Source organism: Protomyctophum bolini (assembly GCF_963924005.1).
Source record: "Protomyctophum bolini genome assembly, chromosome: 7".
Lineage (NCBI taxonomy): Eukaryota > Metazoa > Chordata > Actinopteri > Myctophiformes > Myctophidae > Protomyctophum > Protomyctophum bolini.
The window spans coordinates 2,261,144-2,288,175 of NC_137868.1; the positions used below are offsets into that span (position 1 = coordinate 2,261,144).

At 43.9% G+C, this 27,032-nt stretch overlaps 1 protein-coding gene across 1 annotated transcript; it reads right to left on the bottom strand.

Moving 5' to 3' along the window:
- Nucleotides 1–521: 521 nt before the first annotated feature.
- Nucleotides 522–26,955, bottom strand: LOC308319286 (semaphorin-4A-like). Its single transcript, XM_080769272.1, has 14 exons — nt 26,614–26,955; nt 23,732–23,886; nt 22,572–22,631; nt 20,907–21,005; nt 17,996–18,089; nt 16,769–16,891; nt 14,906–15,033; nt 14,258–14,448; nt 13,775–13,913; nt 12,091–12,280; nt 10,864–10,994; nt 9,793–9,968; nt 7,953–8,020; nt 522–3,037 (listed from the first exon to the last, which is right to left on the bottom strand). The coding sequence occupies exons 1-14, from the start codon at nt 26,720–26,722 to the stop codon at nt 1,698–1,700; spliced, it is 3,003 nt and encodes a 1,000-aa protein (XP_080625398.1). The 5' UTR covers nt 26,723–26,955; the 3' UTR covers nt 522–1,697.
- Between the last annotated feature and the right edge of the window lie 77 nt (nt 26,956–27,032).

The window sequence follows — 27,032 nt, forward strand, 5'->3', positions numbered from 1 at the left end:
GCTTTACACGTCTGCTTTGAGCAGTGGTTCCAAAACCATTACGTGTCAAGGTTTTTGTGTGTTCAATTCATCAAAACGTTTAGAGACGTACAAATAGACACTTTCTATATAGTTAAAGTCAAGAATAGAACAGGAATTCCTCATAAGATTGAGGTTGACACATTAATAATAATAATGATAATAATAATAATAAAACTGTATTTGTATAGCACCTTTCATGCTCGTAGCGCGCCACTCGGTGGCGCGCTACGAGCTTGTAGATCTGCTATTTTTCAAATAGCTATAAAGCATAACGTAATGCTATAACACCAAAACGGGTTTCCGATCAAAATGGGTTAACGACACACTTGTCTAACCACATATATCTCTCTACGGAGCTTCCTTGAAGCAGCTGTACGTCTTTGTGGTGTCAAAAAGGGCTGTGTAAAATGGAATATGGACTTCCTCTGCATATATAAGGGGACGTGCTACATTTTCCTCTTTAAAAAAAAATGGTATTTATTAACAGTTTGTAGAATTACAGTACATTTCAAGCACAAACTCAATACAGAGACTGTTAACTGTGAGTTGGACGACCCAATTAAGCATTACACTTTGTTTACAACAGGGTCCACATTGTTCCACATTGTTCAATTCATCATCATTCATCAGGTAACAAAATGTTGGTTCACAATTCGTTTTATGGACATAATAATTAAAATATAAAGTGTACTTAAATATGTTATATCTTATCTTTATAATATGAGTACTATACATGTGTATTGTATACATATTATTTTTACATCCAATTTGACATATATTTTACAGTACATAATATTCACCCAAGCACCCATTGACCCATTACTATTATTATAATTATTATTATTATTATTATTATTATTATTATTATTGTTTTCTATGATCATGTCTCAGTTTGTTGGTTCTGCTGCTATAATAATATGCATCAATTACCTTTGCTTTAAATCATTTCTTGTATGTTTTTATTGAATTAGATAACTTAAGCTGTCAGACCACAGAAAATCTACTGAAGGTTAAAAGTCAGTTGGTTTTTTTTGGGGGGGGGGGGGTGCAATTGAGCTCAGAAAAACTAAAATAGATAAAAAAAAAATAAGATAAATTACCAAAATGCAATTAAAAAAAACAAACAATCCCTTTATAACATTCAACGAATCAACAAAAAGTGCAAAAATAAAAATAAATCACACTCGTGTGAAGTGAGGTATATGATCATATTCCGCATGCTCAGCCAATCAAATCGTTGCATGTGTGGTAGCCTACTCTACACACACTCAGCCAATCAAATCATTTCATGTGTGGTAGCCTACTACTCTACACACACTCAGCCAATCAAATCATTTCATGTGTGGTAGCCTATACTCTACACACACTCAGCCAATCAAATCATTTCATGAGCGGTAGCCTACTCTGCTACTGCTTCATGAACTAATGATGCCTCTTTTTTAATCAAATCATATTCGGGGATGACATCAGAGTGGTGCCCTAGAGAAGCCCCCACCCCTCCAATGTATATGTTTATGACCAAATCATTATTTTTTTATGATTCATTTTTATATTGGGGCAGTCAATGAATGTTTATTCTCCCAAGAAACATCTCTGAGGTCTTCTTTTCTGACACATATTTGGATTTTCGTTTTAATTCAGAAAGATAAAATAGATTGTGTAATGAATAGGCTACATCACTGCCCAGCCCGCACGCCAGCGTGGGTCCCATGTGGTTTCAGTGTGGGATACATGGGTAGATGGAGGGTACCAAGTGGGAATGGGCTTGAATCTTCACCTCCGGAGGGGAGTCTTCCTCGCTGAGCGCCGGGACGCTCTCGGGGGAACCCGGGGCCTCCCCCCCCGGGGCCCCCCCCACCTCCACCCCCGCCACCGCCACCCTTCTCGGAACGGGCCGCCACCAGGTGGTGGTGGCGACTCTGGTGCCCCCTGTGGACCAGTCCGACCAGCAGCACGCCGACGCAGACGGCCAGGAGGACGGAGACGACCACCAGCTGGTTGAAGTGACTCCTCCTCCCCTCTCTCTTCGTGACTCGTAGCTCCGCCTCCTCGTCGGGGGCGTCCAGCGGCGCCAGCCCGCCGCCGTCCTCGGTGTAGCGGCGGACGGTGTCGTCGCTAAAATAAATAAAATCCTCGGTGGCCGCCGGCGGCAGCACGGTGTTTGGACCGCCGTGAACGTTGTTGCGTGGAATGGTTTGGGTGCTGCGGTGGAGCTCGCCCCTAACGGCGGTGGGAGGGTCCGAGCCCGAGGCCACGCGACGGCGGCCTTGCCCAGCGGCGGGGCGTCTTTTTTCGGGCGCGTCCGCACTAGTCGGGACGACGGCGACCGTGTCGCTACGACCGCGGCGCTCTGTCGTCGTAGGTTCGTCGGGGCGGTGAAGCTCGTCGGCGGTGGTGGTGGTGGCAGCGGTGGTGGTGGCGGCGGTGGTGGCAGCGGCGAGAAGATCCGTGGGCCGGCCTTGCTCCGACCTTTCACGGGGCACGGCGTCCGTAGCACGGAGGAACGCGACCGCCTCGCTAGTCTCCGCGCTCGCTGATGTTTGTGTCGCGGTCGGCACGGTGGTGGTGGCGCTGGTGTCGGTCGCGACGGCCTTCCGTTTGACGCTGGCGGCGGCGGCGGGGTTGGCGGACACGATGCCGCCGTCGTCGTCCTTCAGAGGCTCCGTGGCGGGCGTGGCCATGGGCGGAGCCTGCACGGCGGGCGTGGCCATGGGCGGAGCCTGCACGGCGCGTGGGGCCATGGGCGGAGCCTGCACGCCGCACGGCGGCAAGTCTCTCAGTTTGACGGAGTACGAAGCGACCCGGTCCTCGTAGCCTCCCTCCTCGGACACGCAGGCGTACGCGCCCAGGGTGTCCGCCGTGAGCGGGAAGGACAGGCTGCTGCCGCCGTCCGGGCGCTGCAGGAGGAGGAGCCTCTGGGGGGCGGAGCCGGGAGCGATCCAGCGCAGCGTTGCCAGGTTGGAGGGTTTGGGACACGGGAGCGTCACGACGTCCATCAGACAGGCGCGTCGTTCCTCTGTGGAGGACGGAGAGATTCGTGTGTGTGCGGAAATCAGTTAACACAAGTTTGACGTTTAAAGGAGAATTCCATGCTAGAAGGCTTTCTTACCTATATTTGTAGTTGTTACGTCCCCCACCAAAGAGGTCCAGGTGTTATTTTGTGCAAAAGCACATTATTGGCTATTTCCCCTATACCATAAGCGCTCAATGAATTTAATTGAATTGAATCGGGTATTGAGGTGTTAATTCGCTTCTTTCCATCGCTCAAAAATCAATGTTTTTTGTATACTGTATATCCTCTCTTCAAAATGTAAATAGTATCCCAAGCGGCACACTTTACTACTTGTTTCGATGGAAATAAGCGAATTACCACAAAAATCCAACCCTCATTGAGGGCTTATAAATTAGGGGAAATAGCCAATAATGCACTTTTGCAACTACAAATAAAGGTAAGAAAGCCTTCTAGCATGGAATTCTCCTTTAACACAAGCTGGAACACATTTCAACAGTAGTGCCATGGGGAAAAGTACTCAGATGTTTTACTTAAGTAAAAGTATCAATATACTGCATGTAACAGAGTGGTCGCTCTGTTACTTATTCTGCACAGCATACATTTGGCACTTTATTAACTTGTGTCATGATTTTATTGTTGAATACCGTTTCCTGTTTGGCCACTCAGCCAACGAGTTCCACCTGGGGAAAGGGTTGGTGATTAACACACATGAGGGGGAAGTGCATTGTGGGTTATAGATTTCAATATGTTTGGGAAGAGCAATAATGTGGAGTTCTATTGTTGACGTTTGATTGAAAGGAAAGGTACTATGTTTACCCATGCAGGGTAACTGGACTAAGGAAAGGAAAGGTACTATGTTTACCCAGGGTAACTGGACTAAGGAAAGGAAAGGTACTATGTTTACCCAGGGTAACTGGACTAAAGGAAAGGAAAGGTACTATGTTTACCCAGGGTAACTGGACTAAGGAAAGGAAAGGTACTATGTTTACCCAGGGTAACTGGACTAAAGGAAAGGAAAGGTACTATGTTTACCCAGGGTAACTGGACTAAGGAAAGGAAAGGTACTATGTTTACCAAGGGTAACTGGACTAAAGGAAAGGAAAGGTACTATGTTTACCCAGGGTAACTGGACTAAGGAAAGGAAAGGTACTATGTTTACCCAGGGTAACTGGACTAAGGAAAGGAAAGGTACCATGTTTACCCAGGGTAACTGGACTAAGGAAAGGAAAGGTACTGTTTACTCAGGGTAACTGGACTAAGGAAAGGAAAGGTACTGTTTACCCAGGGTAACTGGACTAAGGAAAGGAAAGGTACTATGTTTACTCAGGGTAACTGGACTAAGGAAAGGAAAGGTACTATGTTTACCCAGGGTAACTGGACTAAGGAAAGGAAAGGTACTGTTTACCCAGGGTAACTGGACTAAGGAAAGGAAAGGTACTATGTTTACCCAGGGTAACTGGACTAAAGGTACTATGTTTACCCAGGGTAACTGGACTATAAGCTCAAGAACTTGTTTACAGCCAGGCCCTGCTCATAGAACATTTCATGGTAGAGGTTCAATGCCTTGTCCATAAAGGGCACTTCTTTCTTCTTCAGCGGTGGTCATTTTAACGTGCCGGTCCGGGGATACAAACTATAGCGACCTTCCAATATCATGAAGACCGCTCCGCAAACCGTTCGGCCACCGCTGCCCCGATTGAATGCCTAACAATTGCCTGTGATGAGGATTGGGCTGGACCATGTCAGGATAGCAGGAGGGGGGTTAACCCATTCTGACCGGGCACCCATTTTGGTGTTAGCATCATGTTATGCTTTACCTATTGAAAAATAGCAGATCTACAAGCTCATAGCGAGTGGCGCGATACGAGCTTGTAGGTCTGCTATTTTTGAAAAATTCGAAGAACGACTGACATTTTTAGAATCTGATCTCAGGTCAGAATGGGTTAATCAGACCCAGTGTGTGTCCAGTGGAAACCTCGTTATGAATCTGATCTCAGGTCAGAATGGGTTAAGATGTGCTGTTGTGATTGATTATTTATGTTGTAGTGGTGAAGGACTTATTATATAACTTGTATAGTTTCATGTATAGTTCACAGAAACTTGTAACATTTGTGTACGGTTTAAGGTTATTTATGTATATGTGTTTATTGTATGCTTGCTTATATGTATGTCTTTATGGCATGTTCTCATTTGAAGACACCCCCTGCAGATGGGACAGTCCGTTGTCATGAAGACACCCCCTGCAGATGGGACAGTCCGTTGTCATTATCTCCAGCTGGGTATAAAAGCTGCCATTTTGCCAGTGAGCTGAAGTCTGTGCTGGGAGGGAGTAGAGCAGTGTTGTTTTCCTCGACTAAAACTAAGACGAAAAATGTTCGTCGACTACTTTTATTCACTGACAAAAAACGAATGGAAACAACATGAAAACTATAAGCTATGGTGACTAAAACTAAGACTGAATATAGGCCTACTGACAATTTTGTCGACAAATACAAACTAGACTCAAATGTTAATTGTGTTATGAATTAAGGGACTAGTGGACAAGAGATCCACTATAAGTCATTACTACTCTTGGTTGCATGCTGAAAATAGCAGATCTACAAGCTCACAACGCGTCGCGTTGCTAACTTGTAGATCGGCTATTTTCAGCAGGTGTAAAAACACTCATTACGACGGCATCAAGGCCCGCCAAAACACATTTCAGTCGACTAAATCACCTGTAGATTTAGTCGACTAAACTCTTATGACATTTAGTCGACTAAAACTAAGACTATATATAACACTAAGACATTTCCAGGTGACTAAAATGTGACTAAAACTAAATGAAGTTTCCAAGTCCAAAGACTAAATGACTAAAACTAAAAATAGAAATTTGCTGCCAAAAACAACACTGGAGAGTAGCGAGCTTCCTGTATTCATGCCAGTTGGTATAGCGCGCCTTTGGTGAATAAACATACTATTTGTAGGAGCCAAAATGCTTTTTGTTTATTTTGTTTTGTTTATTTAACACTAATTAATGATGTCTTTCTTTACGATGACGTCATGAGAATTTGTTGTCATGGAAACGCTCATATACCCGTCACTGTGACGGCACTCAGGTGCGACAGGGGAAGACGAGACAGTTTTCGACCGTGCGTGCGTGGTCATTATAGGTTCAGTTGTTTTGTTTGTTTAATAGTTACAGTTTATTTACGTTTGTTACTACTACTGCTGAGTCTCAATAAATGGATTGACATATCGAAAGTAAGACAAATCTCTGGACATTGAATTAATCACACTGCACGCGTCAAACACGTACAACCCAGTTGCCCTGCATGCTGTAAAGCCTAGTTGTAGGCTGTACACTATTGTTTAACCTTTACTAATGCCTCTGTACTGTTTCCCCCCAGCCACTAACACGGTCATTCCTACACTGCAATGTGTAAAATACTAATACTAATAATAAGTATAAAAGTCCGGAGGTCAAAATTTACTCATAGTATTCATTCACTGTGCAGAAGGTGACATTTACTAATATGGACAGTAGGTGGCAGTGTATAGCAACCCTTTTAAGTCAGATTGTTATCCATTGCAGTGGATTCTCTTGGGCTGCATTTATTGTAATGTATATAAATGTAGTTATAAATATTGAAACATGCTATATTTTGGACTGAGGCCGATTCTAAAAAAGGCCTTCTAAATCCTGACCTATAAGTTTTCTAAAAAAACATCAAATATTTATATAGCAGCATCATTTGTTTTTGTAATTCTTGAATACTGTACATACACACTAAACCCAAAGCGTTTAGGTTATAAGCTGTTTTAAACACATAATTTGTAACACTTTTTAAACGTGTCACAGTGTTTAGATTATAAACAGAAGAACGTGTTTAATCGCCCGTAACACTTTTTAAACACATAAACGTGTTTAGTTTTTACAATCAAAGTCAGTCATATACTGTAGGTGTTTAGAATTTGAACACTATAGGTGTTCTCGTGAGGTGTTTGAGTGAACTCGTGTTCTACTGTATTGTATGAATATTAATAAACACTTGGCATTTTATTATTACACACATGGTGTTTAGGTTTAAACGCGTCACATGTTCCAGGGATTTACAGTGTACAAGTGTACAGAACCGTACCCGAAGGGTAGGGCTACAAAAATGGGTTCTAATGATTCCAGATCGACAGCTGATCATTTTGTTTCAGCACAACAAACTAATCCCATTCTTACCGAGTTTACCACACAGTATTAATGACAGTAAAGGTTTATTGTTAAAGGAGAATTCCATGCTAGAAGGCTATATTTGTAGTTGTTACGTCCCCACCAAAGAGGTCCAGGTGTTATTTTGTGCAAAAGCTCCTTATTGGCTATTTCCCCTACCATAAGGCATCAATTAATTGAATTGAATGGCATTGCATGTTTTTTAATGGGGCATTGGGGTGTTGTGCTAATTCGCTTATGTCCATCGCTCAAAAAGTTATATTTTTTTGTATATATCCTCTCTTCATAATGTAAATGCAATAAGCCTCGGCTTCTGCCTTCACCTTTTCGGTACCACTATAGTTACTAGTGGATATGAATGTACTGCATGTCTGTATGTACTCCTTTTATCCTGTCATGGACCAAAATAAAATCTATCTATCTATGTTTAATAGTATCCTGAGCGGCACACATTTTGATGGAAATAAGCGAATTAGCACAAAAACTCAACCCCCATTGAGGGCTTATGGTATAGGGGAAATAGCCAATAATGCGCTTTTGCACAACATCTCTTGTTATTGCTTGCTTTAGTCAAAGAGCCTTTTCATAATTGTATTGTTGGTCATTTAGGCCTATAATGTTATAAATGTGTTGTTGTAGTACCAGTAGTTACCTGGCGGGGGAGCATCTTTGGGCCTAATGTTATAAATGTGTTGTTGTAGTACCAGTAGTTACCTGGCGGGGGAGCAGCTTTGGCAGAGACACACACTTTTGTAACATTGCCGTTCTCCACGTCTTGGCCCCTGTGGTGAGGAGAACATGAAAATAATTAGACCAGTCTGAAGTGAGTGGTGCAACAGCGCCCCCTGGCCTGTTGGTAAAAAGGAAAGGAAAGGTATACCATGTTTACCCTGCAGGGTGACTGGACTAAGCTCAAGAACTTGTTTACAGCCAGGCCCTGCTCATAGAACATTTCATGGTAGGGGGTTCAATGCCTTGTCCAAGCTGGGCACTTCAGCGGTGGTAATTTTAACGTGCCGGTCCGGGGATACGAACTATAGCGACCTTCACGATATCAAGACCGCTCCGCAAACCGTTCGGCCACCGCTGCCCCTATACTCTAAACATCGGGGCGATGCTGTTTCTCGGAGTGGTTGCACCACTCAGAGAAACATAAACAACATGCTGACATGAAGGAACTGCTTCCTGTCTGTGACTCTGTGGTAATAGAGTGGCTGCATTTATTTGACAACATGTCCCTTTAGAAAAACAACATGGTACGTCTTAACACGCTCACATGCTCAAAACGCACGCACGCACGCACGCATGCATGCACGCACGCACGCACACTCAATCACTCACTCACTCAGTTCTGTACTGGCCATATATGGAGCGTATATGATCAACATAAGGAATGTCAGAACAGGTCAGCTCCATACGTATATATATGGAGATCTAAGGGTGGCAGCGGGGGGAATGTCTTGAGTGAACAGGGTTTGATGAGGGCCCAAGTAGGGCCGAGCCTTAGGTTTCCGGGCCTGTTGAGAACTCTCGTTTTAGCCGGCTGCCGGGCGTGGCTTTGGGGCAGGCCCGTCTAGAGTTTAAATGGACAGGTGTCAGTCAACAGGCCCGTCTAGAGTTTAAATGGACAGGTGTCAGTCAACAGGACCCGTCTAGAGTTTAAATGGACAGGTATCAGTCAACAGGCCCGTCTAGAGTTTAAATGGACAGGTATCAGTCAACAGGCCCGTCTAGAGTTTAAATGGACAGGTATCAGTCAACAGGCCCGTCTAGAGTTTGAATGGACCGGTATCAGTCAAAAGGCCCGTCTAGAGTTTAAATGGACCGGTATCAGTCAACCGGCCCGTCTAGAGTTTAAATGGACAGGTGTCAGTCAACAGGACCCGTCTAGAGTTTAAATGGACAGGTATCAGTCAACAGGCCCGTCTAGAGTTTAAATGGACAGGTATCAGTCAACAGGCCCGTCTAGAGTTTGAATGGACCGGTATCAGTCAAAAGGCCCGTCTAGAGTTTAAATGGACAGGTATCAGTCAACCGGCCCGTCTAGAGTTTAAATGGACCGGTATCAGTCAACAGGGAGACATCGAAGAGGAAGGATGGATGGGGTAGGATCAACATAATGGAATGTCAGAGCAAGTCAGCTCCATATATGGAGATAGGGGTCGTGATGTCACAAGGCGTGACCATAATATGGAGGCGTGATGTCACGAGGCGTGACCATAATGTGGAGGTGTGACGCGACACACGGAAATGCAGGTGTTCATAGTACAAATGCGACCTATGCGGTGATTGCGAACGCAGTGAGCACTTACTATGAGACCTAGCAGATCATGTCTGTCTGTCTGTCTGTGTGTCTGTCTGTCCCGCTTTTGTGCCCATATATGGAGCTGAGTGATTTGTTTGTGATTGATGCAAGTGTCTGTCCCGCTGTTACGTCACCATGACTCAGCCATAACCATATAAGGAGTCCCCAAAGCAGCTATACGTCCGAAACCCAAATATGTACGAGCTGCGTTCGCTTCCCGCGTTTGCGCGTCTTACTGGTGTCACTTACATGCTGGTGTCGGAGGGCCCATGTTGAGCAGTGACCTGGGCGCAGACGCTCCCGTTGTGATCCCATCCGCAGAGAGGATCCCTGGCCAGGACGCACTGAGCACAGCTCTGATAGGACGGACAGCTGCTCAGCGGGACCGCGGTCACGCCCTCTGATGACCCCACGTAGACCACGCCCTATACACACACACACACACACACACACACACACACACACACACACACACACACGCACGCACGCACGCACACACACACACACACACACACACACACACACACACACACACGCACGCACGCACACACACACACACACACACACACACAGTATTAACCCTTTCTGACCTGAGATCAGATTCTAAAAATGTCTGTTTGAAAATGACAGTTTTCAATTTTCAAAAAATAGCAGACCTACAAGCTCGTAGCGCGCCACATTTATTTCTGTCTTCTGTGGTCTAACATTACAATAATAGCTACATGTTTAAGCATTTATTTCATATTTACATGTCTTCTGTGGTCTCTAACGTTACACCTATAGCTACATGTTTAAGCATTTATTTCATATTTACATGTCTTCTGTGGTCTCTAACGTTACACCTATAGCTACATGTTTAAGCATTTATTTCATATTTACATGTCTTCTGTGGTCTCTAACGTTACACCTATAGCTACATGTTTAAGCATTTATTTCATATTTACATGTCTTCTGTGGACTCTAACATTACACCTATAGCTACATGTTTAAGCATTTATTTCATATTTACATGTCTTCTGTGGTCTCTAACGTTACACCTATAGCTACATGTTTAAGCATTTATTTCATATTTACATGTCTTCTGTGGTCTCTAACATTACACCTAGCTACATGTTTAATCATTTATTTCATATTTACACTTACGATTTCAGCTCCGACACTTATTTCCGACATGCTCTAGTATATGTGTGGAGTCTGCCTGTTGTGCTATCAACTCATTTTGAGAACAAAACTACGTTTTTCTCCTCTGGTGAAAAGCCGGAGTTTGCGCGATGGCAGGCTCTCGGTCAGTTCTGGTCACATTATGATGTTGTTTTTTACCTTGGAGGAGGAGAGGAGGAGGTTCAGCGAAGGATGCAGCTTCAACAGCTGAGGACGTTGGAACACCTGGACCTCCTCGATGACCCGCGGACCCTGTTCTGACAGAACCACTTTGTGGAGGAAACCGTTCTCTGGAAGACAAAGAGTTGAGGTGGATGGTTGGGTTTCTGAAGGCTGACCACCGCTCCGGTGGTGAGGTGACCACCGCTCCGGTGGTGAGGTGACCACCGCTCACCGCTCCGGTGGTGAGGTGACCACCGCTCCGGTGGTGAGGTGACCACCGCTCACCGCTCCGGTGGTGAGGTGACCACCGCTCCGGTGGTGAGGTGACCACCGCTCACCGCTCCGGTGGTGAGGTGACCACCGCTCCGGTGGTGAGGTGACCACCGCTCACCGCTCCGGTGGTGAGGTGACCACCGCTCCGGTGGTGAGGTGACCACCGCTCCGGTGGTGAGGTGACCACCGCTCCGGTGGTGAGGTGACCACCGCTCCGGTGGTGAGGTGACCACCGCTCCGGTGGTGAGGTGACCACCGCTCCGGTGGTGAGGTGACCACCGCTCCGGTGGTGAGGTGACCACCGCTCACCAGGTGCCGTGATTTATCATCGACGACGTCACGTAACAGTAACTGGAACAGTTGCTGAGTCGGCTGAAGCGGCATTAGCAAACCTACGGTCGCAATAACTGTCACGATATCTGTCTGTTGTATACTTTTATTATGTAGTCATGTCCTATAGTGTTTCCTGTTTTCCCTATAGTTACTGTTTCCTGTGTTGTCTCACCTCCCTGTGATTACTAGTTTTCTCCACCTGTGTCCTGTTAGGGCCGATTCATACTCCTATTTTGTAGAGCATACAATTTGACGTCATTTGAGGTTCGAGGGGGGGGGGGGGGGGCGGGTACCGTCCTAAAGTCGTCTCTTCGGTGCTACTGAAAATTTCTGACGAGCCGAAATCACTTGGGCTCTGCAGCGCCGAAACAGCGGTAAAAATAGGAGTATGAATCGGCCCTTATATTCTCCCAGCCTATCCCAGTGTTGATTGTTAGTTCTGTTTGCTTGTGTATTGTGTATTGTTATCCCTGTGTCTACGTAAAGCCTCAGGTCCTTGTGTTCCTGCTAGTGTATCTATAGTTTATGTTATGGTGTGTCCAGCAGCCCATGTACTGTATGTCCTGTCTGTGTTGGTAAATAAATGTTCATTTTAACAGGATGGTGTATACGTCTTACCGCTGAGCAGGAACAGCATGGTGTAGGTCGTGCCGTCGGCAGCGCGCGTCCTCTCGGCCACCAGACGGCTGTACCTCTGGCTGGTGGACACCAGCAGCGGGCCGCCCTGGGCCTGCTTCACGCTGTCACTGGTCAGGAAGGTCTTCTTCACCTCTTCTAGAACCTCCCCGCTGGCGTTCCCCAGGCCGCACTGAACAACAACAACAACAACAAACAACAAAACAGTTATTCACTTATTCACAAAATAATCAATATAGATTATTGAGATTTAATTGTGTTTTAAAGTGCCTGAGGAATGCCACGATTTTTTTCCCACCCTAAAACATGATCATCATCAGGTAGGTATTATTATGATATAATATAATGGGGAAGAACTTTTTCCAAAAAGTGTACAGTATTTGTTCAAATCATGCTTTTATGTGGACACGCCCACCAGTGCATGGCCAGTCCACTAATCTCGCTCCACTCTGAACGGGCTGTGTTGTTGAAACGATGCGTAGCTTGTTACACTAATCTGGCTCCACTCTGAACGGGCTGGGTTGTTGAAATGATGCGTAGCTTGTTACACTAATCTGGCTCCACTCTGAACGGGCTGTGTTGTTGAAATGATGCGTAGCTTGTTACACTAATCTCGCTCCACTCTGAACGGGCTGTGTTGTTGAAATGATGCGTAGCTTGTTCACTAATCTGGCTCCACTCTGAACGGGCTGTGTTGTTGAAATGATGCGTAGCTTGTTCACTAATCTGGCTCCACTCTGAACGGGCTGTGTTGTTGAAATGATGCGTAGCTTGCTACAGTTCAGTCAGATATACTTTCATGCCGTGCTCAAGGGCGCAAACATAATACTCGAGGGGTTAATATGCTGCTTTACTATGTGGGCGTATCCAGTGTGTGCAAGGCCCACATGTCATTGGCCGATGTGGCAGTCAGCTGACCAATTGGGCGGGGTACTTAACCCATTCTGACCGGGAACCCGTTTTGGTGTTAGCATCATGTCATGCTTTAGCTATTGAAAAATAGCAGATCTACAAGCTCATAGCGCGCCACCGAGTGGCGCGCTACGAGCTTGTAGGTCTGCTATTTTTGAAAAATCGAAGAACGACTGACATTTTTAGAATCTGATCTCAGGTCAGAATGTGTTAATCAGACCAAGTGTGTGTCCAGTGGAAACCTCGTGTGAATCTGATCTCAGGTCAGAATGGGTTAAGCTCACTAGACTGCATGCTCTTCCTGCCTTCCTTCTGCTTATGGTTCCTGGTTGTTATGTGATGTTTGCTCCCACCACCACCACCACCCCAGCACCACCGGTGGGCTCTGTTATTAGTTCTGTTCGCTCCCACCACCACCCCAGCACCACCGGTGGGCTCTGTTAATTATGTCCCCCATGGGTGGGTTGTTATTGTATATCTATATCTCCCTGCTCTTAATGTTTAATGATGGTGTTTGATTGTGCCGAGCGGGGAGAAAACGCAGCAGCAGAGCCGAACGCCAAGATAATATATTATAATTATGCACACTTGTATTCTCATTCTATAATAAATATTGGTTAAATCTATTCGTGAGTTGTCTGACTGCCCTCCTGAACTGGGGTTAAATGCAAGTCCATGGTGAGAATATATTAGCAACTAGTCACTTTATTTATCACAATACTGTTTCACTACAACTTAAATGTTGACTTCCAACCTTTCCCAGGTCATGTTTTCTGCCAGCGGGATTCCATTGGCGCGTAAGCATGTCTTCTTTCTTGTAGCTGCCGTCGAACGCAGCCCTGATGTCCCTCATCTTAAAGACACAGACCGCAGAGGAGCCATGACCGATGGACCTACGGGACAGATTGAACAGCACTTTAGCAACTATACTACTGCTACTGCAACTACTACTGCTACTTCTGCACTCCCTGTCATCATGGTCGCAGCTTACGTATTTCCTGTAGGCGGAGCCGACATAACTGCGGGGTAAACCTGCCTCTTAAAAAAACCTCTTCTACTAAGGTGAATGTATATACAGTCTGCCTCAAACGTTACTATTTTACCTGCTTTTTACTAACACTAACATTACAAAGATGCTCCAGAACATCGGGATGAACATGTGTAGTTTATGGCTTACTTTTCTTATATATATATATATATATCTATGGTTGCCACGGCACATTATGTCATGATTTACCACTGGGAGGTGAAGACGCCGTAGAACAGGGTGTCTGCGGTGGCGGTGCCGTCGTCGCCCCCTGCTGGCCGGAGGGTGGTCATGTCCTGCAGCACGTTGAAGGGCAGCTCTCTGGCCGTCTGGCAGATCAGCGGCGCCTTGGCGAAGGACGTCCAGCGTCTCACCAGAGTCCCCGCGCCCCCGCCGTCACTCTGAGGACACACGTGAGTGGAGGCGTGATTGTGACCGTTTGGAAGGACGAATTGTCACCTTATCACTCAATGATCTTTCTGTATAGAGCGTCGCAGTCCCGCCCGGAAAATAAATCGCCGTTAATTTTCCTCATAGTACTTTTCAGAAAGTATTTATTTAAAGACGTTTTCAAGGGTTCAAGTTCAATGCCTTGTCCAAAAGGGCACTTCTTCAGCGGTGGTAATTTTAACGTGCCGGTCCGGGGATACGAACTAGTGACCTTTCCGATATCAAGACCGCTCCGCAAACCGTTCGGCCACCGCTGCCTCATCAGTACCTTGGTACAGTGTACAGTGTCAGTACCTTGGTACAGTGTGTGCAGTACCTTGGTACAGTACCTTGGTACAGTACCTTGGTACAGTACATTGGTACAGTGTACACTAGTGTCAGTGCATTGGTATACAGTGTGTGCAGTACCTTGCAGACTTGCGCCACACGGGGCATGGTGAGCTCCTCCACGAAGCTGTGCTCCTTGGCCACCTCGGTGAGGAAGAAGAGCACCTTCCCCTCGGCGCGATCAAACCACGAGCTCACGAACGTGGGCTCTGAAATACAGGAAATGATGAAACCGTGTAACAGGAAGTAGGAGAGCCGAGTATATAGGAGCATAGGTCGCACGCTCATTCTTGATTCTGACGCCGAGGCAAAAAGATGAAACTTGAATGAGGAAGTGGTATAATTATGCTACAGTGTGACTCAATATGCGTCTTTATTATTTACCAGCATGAGGAAATGACTATACCTCCGTCCGGGCGCTGCATGATGCGTGTCATTTTACTCAATGCAAACCTTATTTGAATGAATACTCAACCTAATCCATGTATAGTATACTGTAGGAGTATGTTAATACAATATATCACATGGCTTCATGGTTGAATGCTTGATTCTTGATTGGTCAATCGCTGAATTCAGTGCTTAAACCCCATTTTGGGGCGGGAACCCCTTTTGGTGTATTGAAAAATAGCAGATCTACAAGCTTGTAGGTATGCTATTTTTGAAAAATCGACTGACATAGAAACATAGCTTTTTCAGAAAATTGTCATTTTCGAATAGAGATTTTTAGAATATGATCGCAGGTCAAAATGGGTACATTTTTGGGGGAGGGGTGGAGGGGTGGAGGGGGGGGGGGGGTGTTAGGTTGGAGGAGGGGGAGTTTGAATCCTTTATTTTGATATAGCGATATAGTGTCGAGAAAGACTGGGGGGAGGGGACTGACTTTTGCATCTTTATTATTCTTTAACAGAAACAAAGCTCTAGGCAGCGCTTCAACTGCAACAGGCAGATCGACCGTGTCAAAGTTGAGCAACACGTCCACATCCGGCATGCACGTCCTGCTGAGAGGTTGCCCAATGTGTCTGAAAGAGCCTCATATCATATCGGGCACATTTGTGTCTCATAATTACCATATCAATAATCATAACAATACATTTCTGAAAGGCACCAACAGATACACACACACACACACACAACGGAAGCTAAAATAAATGCACATGTGCGATTAATAATTCATCCCTGTCTGTGAGACTGTGACATTGTGACAACGTGATCCTATAGGGATGCGTGTGGTTGTGCAGACTGGCGCCACACGTCTGTATAAGCAACTACTATATATATATATATATTTGGACTTATAGCTGCTTTGGGGACTCCTTATATGGTTATGGCCGAGTCATGGTGACGTAACAGCGGGACACACACACAGACAGACATGATCTGCTAGGTCTCATAGTTAGTGCTCACTGCGTTCGCAACAATAACAACTACTGCTGTAGTTATTGCATGACTGTCGTGTCGTCGCTGTCATGCACAAACCTTGAATGTCCAAAACTGTTGCTATTTTTCAATAGCTATAAAGTAGGCCTATAACATAATGCTTTAGTTAATCCATTCTGACCTGAGATCAGATTCATACGAGGTTTCCACTGGACACACACTGGTCTGATTAACCCATTCTGACCTGAGATCAGATTCATACGAGGTTTCCACTGGACACACACTGGTCTGATTGACCTATTCTGACCTGAGATCAGATTCTAAAAAATGTCAGTCGTTCTTCGATTTTTCAAAAATAGCAGACCTACAAGCTCGTAGCGCGCCACTTGGTGGCGCGCTATGAGCTTGTAGATCTGCTATTTTTAAATAGCTAAAGCATAACATGATGCCAACACCAAAAGGGGTTCCCGTCCTGAATGGGTTTTGTGTGACACGACACTTGAGGAATGAACTAACAAAAAGGAAATGTATAGAAATATTAGGAGATATAATAGGAGGTTTCTGCACCATTCAGAAGACGAATGGACGTGTCCAGGGTGACGTCCGGGCGCCCACCTCGGCTGAAGTGGCGAGCGATGGCCGGGCGATTCCCCATGAAGTCTGTGGTGGTGCCGGAGAACAGCTCGCCATCTGTAACAGATAGATAGATAGATAGATAGATAGATAGATAGATAGATAGATAGATAGATAGATAGATAGATAGATAGATAGATAGATAGATAGATAGATAGATAGAGATTATTTATTTTCGTGTCATGCACCAAAGGCGCCCCGCAGCCCACATGGACTTATATTGATCTTTTATTTTTTATTTTTGTTATTCATGTCCTCACTGTATTGCATTATACTGCTTGTTTTTTAATGTTGTTGCCTTGCTTTTCTTTTATTCTCCATTTTTCTGTAAAGCACTTTGAGCTGCATTTCATGTCATGAAAGGTGCTATACAAATAAAGTTTTATTATTATTATTATTATAGGACACACCATATCATTGCTTCAATATTGCATTGTGTACAAGAAACAGGTTTGTTTTGTTGTTGTTTTTTTTGTTTTTTTTACACAAACAAAACATTCTGCCTTTTTTCCCCACGCTTTTGCATGCAAAGTCTGCTAAAGCAAAAGTACCTTTCCTAAAACAAAATTCCAGTTTTTCATAGTCCTCCAACCAGAAAAAGTCAGCACAGATGGTTGTCATTTTACAAAATAATTGTAATTGTCTTAATTCTTCATATAATGGGGCAGTAGCCTAACGCCAGGGCTCCACTGGGCGCGTCTGCGTCGCGTTGCGTCTCCGACGCGTGCGTCAAAAAACGAACCGGTTCAATTTTAATGGTGACGGAGACGCGACGCAACGCGGGGTGTCGCGGGCAGTGGAGCCACCATTCATTGAATAAAAAGGGAACATTCTGTGACGGTGACGCTGACGCGACGCAGACGCGCCCAGTGGAGCCCTGGCGTTAGACAAACAAATCATTTTCAATTTCTTTCAAATCACACACTAGACACACTCTGTCCTCCTTCAGGAGTAGCCTACCAACGAATCTACCCGTTTCCAAAGCTAATGGTAATTAAGGTCCCAGAATGCAGCTGTGCACAAAAAGATCTCTGACTTTTGGATATATTTCGTGTAAGGTTCAGGGCCATAATTATTTTTAATAAGACGATATGTTCTGTAGTTTTGGTTTGTACCATAAATCAACACGCAAATCAACACGGGTGTGATTTGTTTACGTACCGATAGTGATGGCTGTGTTCCTCTGGGAGGGGCTGTAGGGACAGCGTTTTCCAGTCGCCAATGGCGTTCTCACCATGGACAGAGTCTCTGCATCCTGAAGGAAAACCAACGGGGGTTCATTAATAGAACACCTAGTTTACGTCCAACTTTCGCTCTTTTTTCTTTTTGAGTGGTGCAACCACTCCTACAACCAGCAACGTCCGTGTTCACCTATCTATGTATGTTTTAATGAGCACGAGTATGACTGAGTACCAGTAGGGGCGCTGTTTGCCAGAAACAGAGAGAGAGAGAGAGATATTATTAGTGCTGCACTGTTGCCTGCTAATGAGAGAGAGAGAGAGAGAGAGAGGAGAGGAGGAGGGGGGGAGAGGACAGGAGGGGGGGGGTTTACAAAAATATATCAATTATTTTAGGCATGTGAATTTTTGTTATTGAATATTAAATGATATGATATACTGCATGTAACACCCTTTGTTTAGCAAATTTTCTTTCTTTTTCTTTCTTTTCTTTTTGTTGTTGGAGAGAATGAAAGGTTTTATGGAAGATCCAGGATGCTGAAATACTTACAATTCTGGTTTTAAATAATTTATATAAATGGAGAGTTGTTACGGTAACCAAAATGGACTTTTATAGATATTTAACTATTGAGAGTGTAATGTTTTTGCGCTCTCAAAAGTTAAATTAACATTTACAAGGAGCCTATACACAATTAGGGAATGTACGTATATTAGAATTGTTATTTTAATCAACGTTTTAGCCTGTCCCAACCGAGTGGAAGTGTGTAGGGCGAAAGGCGACTATATCTGTCACGCCTTGCTCCTCTGCCTTTGTATTTGAGCATTAACTTAGGTCCAAACTACTGGACTAATATTATGTGGCTTGACCTTATGGTTATGTGGTTGTTTTATGTTCAGTATACTTTGCCATGTCTTGTTCTGTTTGGTTTTCTGTTACCCGGTTGGTTTTGTGTTTCCTGTCTGCCTCTAGTTACTGTTCCCTACCTTGTCTCACCTACCTTGTGATGTGTCAGTGTTTTCACCTGTGTCCTTTTTGTCCTTGTTAGCCTATCCTGTGTTTGATTGTATTTTGAGTTCACCTGTGCCTAGTTAGTCTTTGTCTATTTATATACCCCAGTTTGTTCAGTCCCTTGTCAGATCGTCATTGCATGTCAGAGTGTCAGTGTCTGTGTACTTGTTTTGCCTGCCCCATGTTATGGGAAGTTTAAGTTTATTGTTTAATAAACATACTGAACCGTGAATCCTGCCTTTTGGTCGTACTGCTTTTGGGTCCTCTGTTCGCACCCTGACAATATCAACTCCTGCATGGTGCCCCAGGAGCTGATAGTCGCTGAGGCAGGGGGGGGAAGCTTGATTTACAGGTTAGGGTTAGGTTTAGGTTTAAGCATATAGTTTTACTGAGGTTTAGGGTTATAGCTGGTTTAGGCATATAGGTTTTGTGAGGTTATAGTTTTTGTGAGGTTATACAGTTTAAACACCGCCCTACTGGTAGTACCCGGTGCTGTAAAACAAGCTTCCATCGAAACCCATCTGTCACGGTCTGTCTCCCCACTTCAGCCACTCCCACCTCTCAGTCCTTGCCACACACCTGCTCACACTCCCTCGTTAGCCCCACAGTGCCACGCCCCTTTCTCACCTGAGGACACTTCTCCAATCAGCGCACCTCCATGTGACACTGGACTCGTTGCACTCACACTTTGTCAGTTCATACATTCATGTCATGATGTCCTGTCAGTTCATTCATTCATGTTATGATGTCCTGTCAGTTCATACATTCATGTTATGATGTCCTGTCAGTTCATTCATTCATGTCATGATGTCCTGTCAGTTCATACATTCATGTTATGATGTCCTGTCAGTTCATACATTCATGTCATGAATCGATGTCCTGTCAGTTCATTCATTCATGTCATGATGTCCTGTCAGTTCATTCATTCATGTCATGATGTCCTGTCAGTTCATACATTCATGTTATGATGTCCTGTCAGTTCATACATTCATGTCATGAATCGATGTCCTGTCAGTTCATACATTCATGTCATGATGTCCTGTCAGTTCATACATTCATGTTATGATGTCCTGTCAGTTCATACATTCATGTCATGAATCGATGTCCTGTCAGTTCATTCATTCATGTCATGATGTCCTGTCAGTTCATACATTCATGTCATGATGTCCTGTCAGTTCATACATTCATGTCATGATGTCCTGTCAGTTCATACATTGATGTCATGATGTCCTGTCAGTTCATACATTCATGTCATGATGTCCTGTCAGTTCATACATTCATGTCATGATGTCCTGTCAGTTCATTCATTCATGTCATGATGTCCTACCTGGGGGCTCTGGCCTTGAATACTTCTGGTAATTTGCTCGTATACCTATCTTTTTGTTTTTGCATTTTTTTTGGGGGGGGATTGCTTATCCTCTGCCTGTTTGTTAGCTTGCCTTTGTTCTGCATTATTTAATAAATGAGTGTTTTGAACACTATTCTGCTGGTTGTGACTCTGCATTTGGGTGTTGAACGCAGCCCAAGTAAGGGCATATTATGTCACCGGGTTGTGACGGGTTGAAAACCAACTGATGTCAAAGTTCAAGCGCTATAAGACTTACGATGAGAGATGTCTCGTAGAATGAGAACTATAGACTAAAGGCCTATTCATAGTCTGGTGGTTTTCGGTGGTGAGGTGACCACCGGAGCTGAAATAACGTTGAGCGGTGGTGAGTAAAAACAGAGAGAAGGGCTGGAGCCGTGGCGGTTGGTTTGCTCTTCACCGCGGCTCAGTGACGTCATGTTGTAGTTCGGTGGTCACCTAACCACCGAAAATCCAGACTATGTACTGTATGAGCCTTTAGGATGAGCATGTCTCGTAGAATCAGAACTATAGACTTACGATGAGCGTGTCTTGTGGGTTGTAGGCGAAGCTTCCACAGGCGTACAGGTGGGTGGAGTTGATCGCCTGTAGCACTTTAACGAAGTTACCACACTCGGCCTGCAGGGAGAGAAACACACAGAATCTATAAGCAGCTAAATGTATTGATGCTGTGGATGTTTCTAAGTTTAATAGTTTAATAGCAGATAAATGTATTGATGCTGTGGATGGTTCTAAGTTTAACAGTTTAATAGTAGATAAATGTATTTATGCTGTGGATGGTTCTACGTTTAATAGTTTAATAGCAGATAAATGTATTTATGCTGTGGATGGTTCTAAGTTTAATAGTTTAATAGTAGATAAATGTATTTATGCTGTGGATGGTTCTAAGTTTAATAGTTTAATAGTAGATAAATGTATTTATGCTGTGGATGGTTCTAAGTTTAATAGTTTAATAGTAGATAAATGTATTGATGCTGTGGATGGTTCTAAGTTTAATAGTTTAATAGTAGATAAATGTATTGATGCTGTGGATGTTTCTAAGTTTAACAGTTTAATAGTTTAATAGTAGATAAATGTATTGATGCTGTGGATGGCTCTAAGTTTAATAGTTTAATAGCAGATACATGTATAGATGCTGTGGATGTTTCTAAGTTTAATAGTTTAATAATTTAATAGTAGCTAAATGTATATTTATGCTGTGGATGGTTCTAAGTGAGTTGGTTCAAACTGTAGTGTACAGCTTTAAGAGAAACGATGACATCACTATAGGCTGCAAGCGAGTGGTAGTAGTTGACAGAATGTATGCTCTGTGCCTGTGCCTGTGCCTGTACTGTACTGTACTGTACTGTACTGTACTGTACTGTACTGTACTGTACTGTACTGTACTGTACTGTACTGTACTGTACTGTACTGTACTGTACTGTACTGTACTGTACTGTTCACGATACTCTCAGTAAAGCATTCATTATAATATCATCACAACTGTGTGGACATCAGCTTACACAAACTTACTTGCCTTGTTTTTTTTTACTATTTTGAAAAACATTTTAAAATACTTCAAATAGACGATCTACAACTACATCGATACATTGTGAGCTTGTAGATCAGGTATTTTGAACTATATATAAAGTATAGGGAAGTTTAGAGATATAACAGGTTCACAACGTGACGCGTTGTGACGCTTGTAGATCTGCTATTTTCAGAATGCAACCAAGTGTAAAATGACTTCTACTGGATCTCTTGTCCTAACATTTCAGTCTAGTTTTTACTGGATCTCTTGTCCTAACATTTCAGTCTAGTTTTTACTGGATCTCTTGTCCTAACATTTCAGTCTAGTTTTTACTGGATCTCTTGTCCTAACATTTCAGTCTAGTTTTTACTGGATCTCTTGTCCTAACATTTCAGTCTAGTTTTTACTGGATCTCTTGTCCTAACATTTCAGTCTAGTTTTTACTGGATCTCTTGTCCTAACATTTCAGTCTAGTTTTTACTGGATCTCTTGTCCTAACATTTCAGTCTAGTTTTTATCTGTTGACGAGATTGTCAACAGATAAATAAATGTAATTTAATCGTTGTTGTTGTTGTAGTCATGCATAGCTGCCTTATTGAGACTTAGTTTGAGAAGCTCCTCTGATCTATAATATAATTAATAATAATAATAATAATAATAAACTTTATACACACCTTATATCTGCCTTTAGCAGAACATCGCCATATCTCCTCCTCAGACGGTTTCCACTCCACCTAAAGAAGACACAGTCAAAAGGAAAATATACATCGTTAAAGATGAATATAAGTTTAGTTCAGGTACACAATATTAGAAATATAGAAACAAAACAGCAGTATAAACACAAAGAAAGGAGGCCTTGGTTCCATCCAAGCATTCATTTAACCATTCTGGGTCGGGAACCCCTTTTGCTGTTTTAAGCATTACGTTATACTTTAGCTATTGAAAAATAGCAGGTCTACAAGCTCATAGCGCGGCACCGAGTGCCGCGCTATGAGCTTGTAGATCTGAGTTTTTGAAAAATCGTGAAAATGTGCCTCAAATCTTTGAATATATATTGTTACAGAGTGAACATTTTAACTCAAATCTTTGATTCTGGGTTGGGGTCCCTGGGACAACATATTTTCAGATGGGGGGGGGGCGGAGGCATATTACATAATATTTTTTGGAGCACCACTGATACAGAAACAAGGTTTTTCAGAAAACTGTCAGGATTTAGAAGACATATTTAAAATTTCGACATCAGGTCTAAATGAGTTAAGGTTCATAAAATCTGTCCCATGTGTCTTTCATTTTACTTTTTTGAGGGGTGCTAGCCCCGCCTCCTATATGCTCAGCTTTGCGTGTCTGTGTATAATCGCTACATGTGTTGAATTAAGCAATATTACACGAGAGGGTGTTGTTTAACGTGATTATTGCCACGACAGTGATGCGGTCAGGAACGAGACGAAGTCACTGAAGTGATGAAAATATTTCTTCTAAATCCTGACTGAAATATCTATGTTTCTATATCAGTGGCGCTCAATATTTCATGTCAAGGAACCCAACACTTTTATGTAAGAGGCCGCTGAACCCCAAAATATGTTGTTCCAGGGGGAAGCATAGATTTGAGTTAAAAAACTGTATAGATCTGCTATTTTTCAATAGCTAAATTATAACATAATGTTTAAAACACCAAAAGGGGTTCCCGTCCAGAATGGGTTAAATTCCCGTTGACAATGAATGAGTCTAAGATTGAAACATATATTGAAACATATATTGAAACACATTGAAACACATTGAAACACATTGAAACATTGAAACACATTGAAACACATATTATTGTGTCGGATCCGACCTTCTTCCTCGCGGTGATGACGCCCGGCTGGCTGACGTCCAATGAGAGCACAGCGTCCCGCGCGCCTACGTAGAGGGTGGAGCCGTCGTCGCTGAGCAACAAGGTGGTGGTGTTCTGGGCCTCGGTGAACCGGGCCAGAGGTCGGCCCGGGGAGTCTGAACAGAACACACAGAGAGAGAGACATGTGAACCGGGCCAGAGGTCGGCCCGGGGAGTCTGAACAGAACACACAGAGAGAGAGATGTGAAACGGGCCAGCGGTTAGTTCTGTTTTTCAGTTTCTATAATTCAGTGTTTTCGGTTCAGGGTTTTTTCTGAAGGACACTTCAACGCGCACACTGCCCGAGGAGGAGGGGTGCAGCCGGGGATCGAACCGACAACCGCTCGACCAACGCACTGAGCCACTGCCTGCCGGAGGCTGAAGAAAATGTCACTGTTACTGGACAAGAGTACAGAGAATGTACAGAGAATGGTGGTTGGAGGTGCTTGATAAGAAGGCCTCATATCAGCTCATATCATACAGGTCAGATTCTAAAAAATGTTCTTCTACATCCTGACAGTTTTCTGAAAAAGCCATGTTTCTATGTCAGTCGTTCTTACATTTTTCAAAAATAGCAGACCTACAAGCTCGTAGCGCGCCACTCGGTGGCACGCTATGAGCTTGTAGATCTGCTATTTTTCAATAGCTAAAGCATAGCATGATGCTATAACACCAAAAGGGGTTCCTGCCCAAAATGGGACGTATCCTGTAGTATTCGGTGCCATTTGTGACTTTTTGTGTCCCCCATCACATAATACAGCACATCTTGTGTAAAAATAAGCAAAAGCAATAATTCCAAAAAGCGTATCTTTGTCAGAAATAGGCCTATAGAGAAAGAAATCATGTATTAAAAGAAAGGCGAAAAAAAAGTGAATGATTTGAAAAGATTTCTAGGCTGAAATGGCACCGAATAGTAGGAATGAGTCATATGTGTTGATGTAGTAACACGCTCTGTGTGTGTGTGTGTGTGTGTGTGTGTGTGTGTGTGTGTGTGTGTGTGTGTGTGTGTGTGTGTGTGTGCGTGTGTGTGTGTGTGTGAACAATGACCTAATGTGACCCGCCAGCTAGACGCTGTGACTGCAAGGCTCTTCAAAGGTCAACCACACACACCTACACACTTTACTTCAATACACTGACTGGACATTTGTGGAAGCATTAATCATTAATCATGATTGATTATGTGCTGTAACTTTGGAATTGAGTCACATTGAGACTCTGGAAATATAGATAAGACATGATAGACATCTCTCTCTGTGCCAAATGTGTTGCAATGGCGGAACATGGTTGTGCAACGCTGCAAAGACGATCCTCAGAGTCATCTGTGTCTTGCACACGTCTGACAATAGTTAATGACATTCTGAGCGGGAACGCCTTTTGGTGTTTTAAGCATTATGTTATAATTTTGGCTATTGAAAGATAGCAGATCTGCTATTTTTTTTTTGAAAAATCGTGAACATTTAGAGCAAAGCTTTGAATATCTATATCTTCTTTCAGAGCGAACGTTTTTAACTCTTAAATCTTTGCTTCTGGGTGGGTGTGGGGGTCCCTGGAACAATATATTTTCAGATGGGGGGGGGTCCCCGGGCCAAATACAGATCATTCCGGGGGTCCTTGACATCGAAAGGTTTGAGAAACACTGACATAAAATTATAGAAAACTGGGTTTTTCAGAAAATTTAGAAGCCTTTTATTTGACAATAGATATCCAAGTGAATAACATTGTGTGGATGTGACACTGACTCACTCTGCAGAGAAAAATCAATACTAATGGAATCATTTCTTTTTGTTTTTTACCAACCAGTCCATTATTACAACTGTCTGGAACAAAACACAACACTCTTTCTGTCTCTAGAATTTACAAGAAATTGCACAATAATTAGTTTTGAGAACCCCTAGCGTCGCTATTCTGGGCACACGTACGCCACACTGTAACAGGAAACCGTTTAGCAAAAGCATGCAGACAAACATTTTGGTGAAATGTGCAGGTTCACAAGGTGTCTTGGTATATAATATAATATAAATATAAACTAAGCTATACAACCGGGAACTTATGTGGCGGCTTATGGGGTGGCTCAGGGGTAGAGTGGCTGGATGGTAACCGTACAAGGTTGCCAGTTCGATCCCTGTGGTGCTCCCCTAGAGTCAGTGTGGAAGTGTCCTTGAGCAAGACACTGAACCCCTGATTGCTCCTGATGTGCAGGTTGGTGCCTTGCATGGTTTCCGTCACCATCAGTGTGTGAATGGGTGTGTGAATGGGTGAATGTAATGCACAATCTATATGTGTGTGTGAATGGGTGAATGTGTGTGAATGTGTGTGTGAATGGGTGAATCCTTGGATAGGGGCAACGGTGGCCTATAAAGGTCAGAGGAGCACCCTTGTTGCCGGAAGGATGCCGGTTCTATTCTGGATCGGGGTGTGTGTGTGTGTGTGTGTGTGTGTGTGTGTGTGTGTGTGTGTGTGTGTGTGTGTGTGTGTGTGTGTGTGTGCGCAGTGCACACGCGTGTGTGCGTGCTGAAAATAGCAGATCTATATAAGCTCTCAGCGCGTCACTTTGCACCACGTTGAGAGCTTGTAGGTCCATTAGATACTTCTTAAACATACATTTTGTCTTGTAATTTATAGATTTGACCTGAGAATTTTTTTTTTTTTCTTATTTTCTTTTAAAATGAAGGGACCTTTAAAAATGTGGCCGGGAGTAACCCACAAATGGGTCGCGACCCACTGTTATAATATAGGCCAATTAAGCATTCACTGATCAAAGGCACAGAAAGAGCACATTATATAAAAATACAGTTGAATAATGATACAAAAATATGATAATAATAATAATAGTGTTGGCCTTACTGAGAGGGTAGGAGGTCCGCGGGGGGGCCAGAACCACCGGGGAGGACCCCAAGAACAACCCGAGGCCCGGCAGAAAGACCAGGAGTCGTACGGCGCCGCAGAGACGCATGGTGGAGGAGAGACCCGCCAGATGGATGTACCGAGGAGGAGGCTGGGAGGAGAGACCCACCAGATGGATCTATGGTGGACGAGGAGGAGGCTGGGAGGAGAGACCCACCAGATGGATGTATGGTGGACGAGGAGGAGGCTGGGAGGAGAGACCCACCAGATGGATCTATGGTGGACGAGGAGGAGGCTGGGAGGAGAGACCCACCAGATGGATGTACCGAGGAGAATATCTGATCTGTTCGTCTGCCTTCCTGCTGTGAACTAACACACTAACGCGTCTGTCTGTCTGCCTGAGAGTCAGACTGTGTGTG

Excerpts from the sequence above, each read along its gene's own strand:
- LOC308319286 (XM_080769272.1), bottom strand. The coding sequence starts at position 26,722 with ATGCGTCTCTGCGGCGCCGTACGACTCCTGGTCTTTCTGCCGGGCCTC. Across the intron at positions 21,006-22,571 it reads CTGCTAAAGGCAGATATAAG|GCCGAGTGTGGTAACTTCGT; the intron begins GTGTGTATAAAG and ends CTCTCCCTGCAG. Across the intron at positions 8,021-9,792 it reads GGGCCCTCCGACACCAGCAT|GGGCCAAGACGTGGAGAACG; the intron begins GTAAGTGACACC and ends TCCTCACCACAG.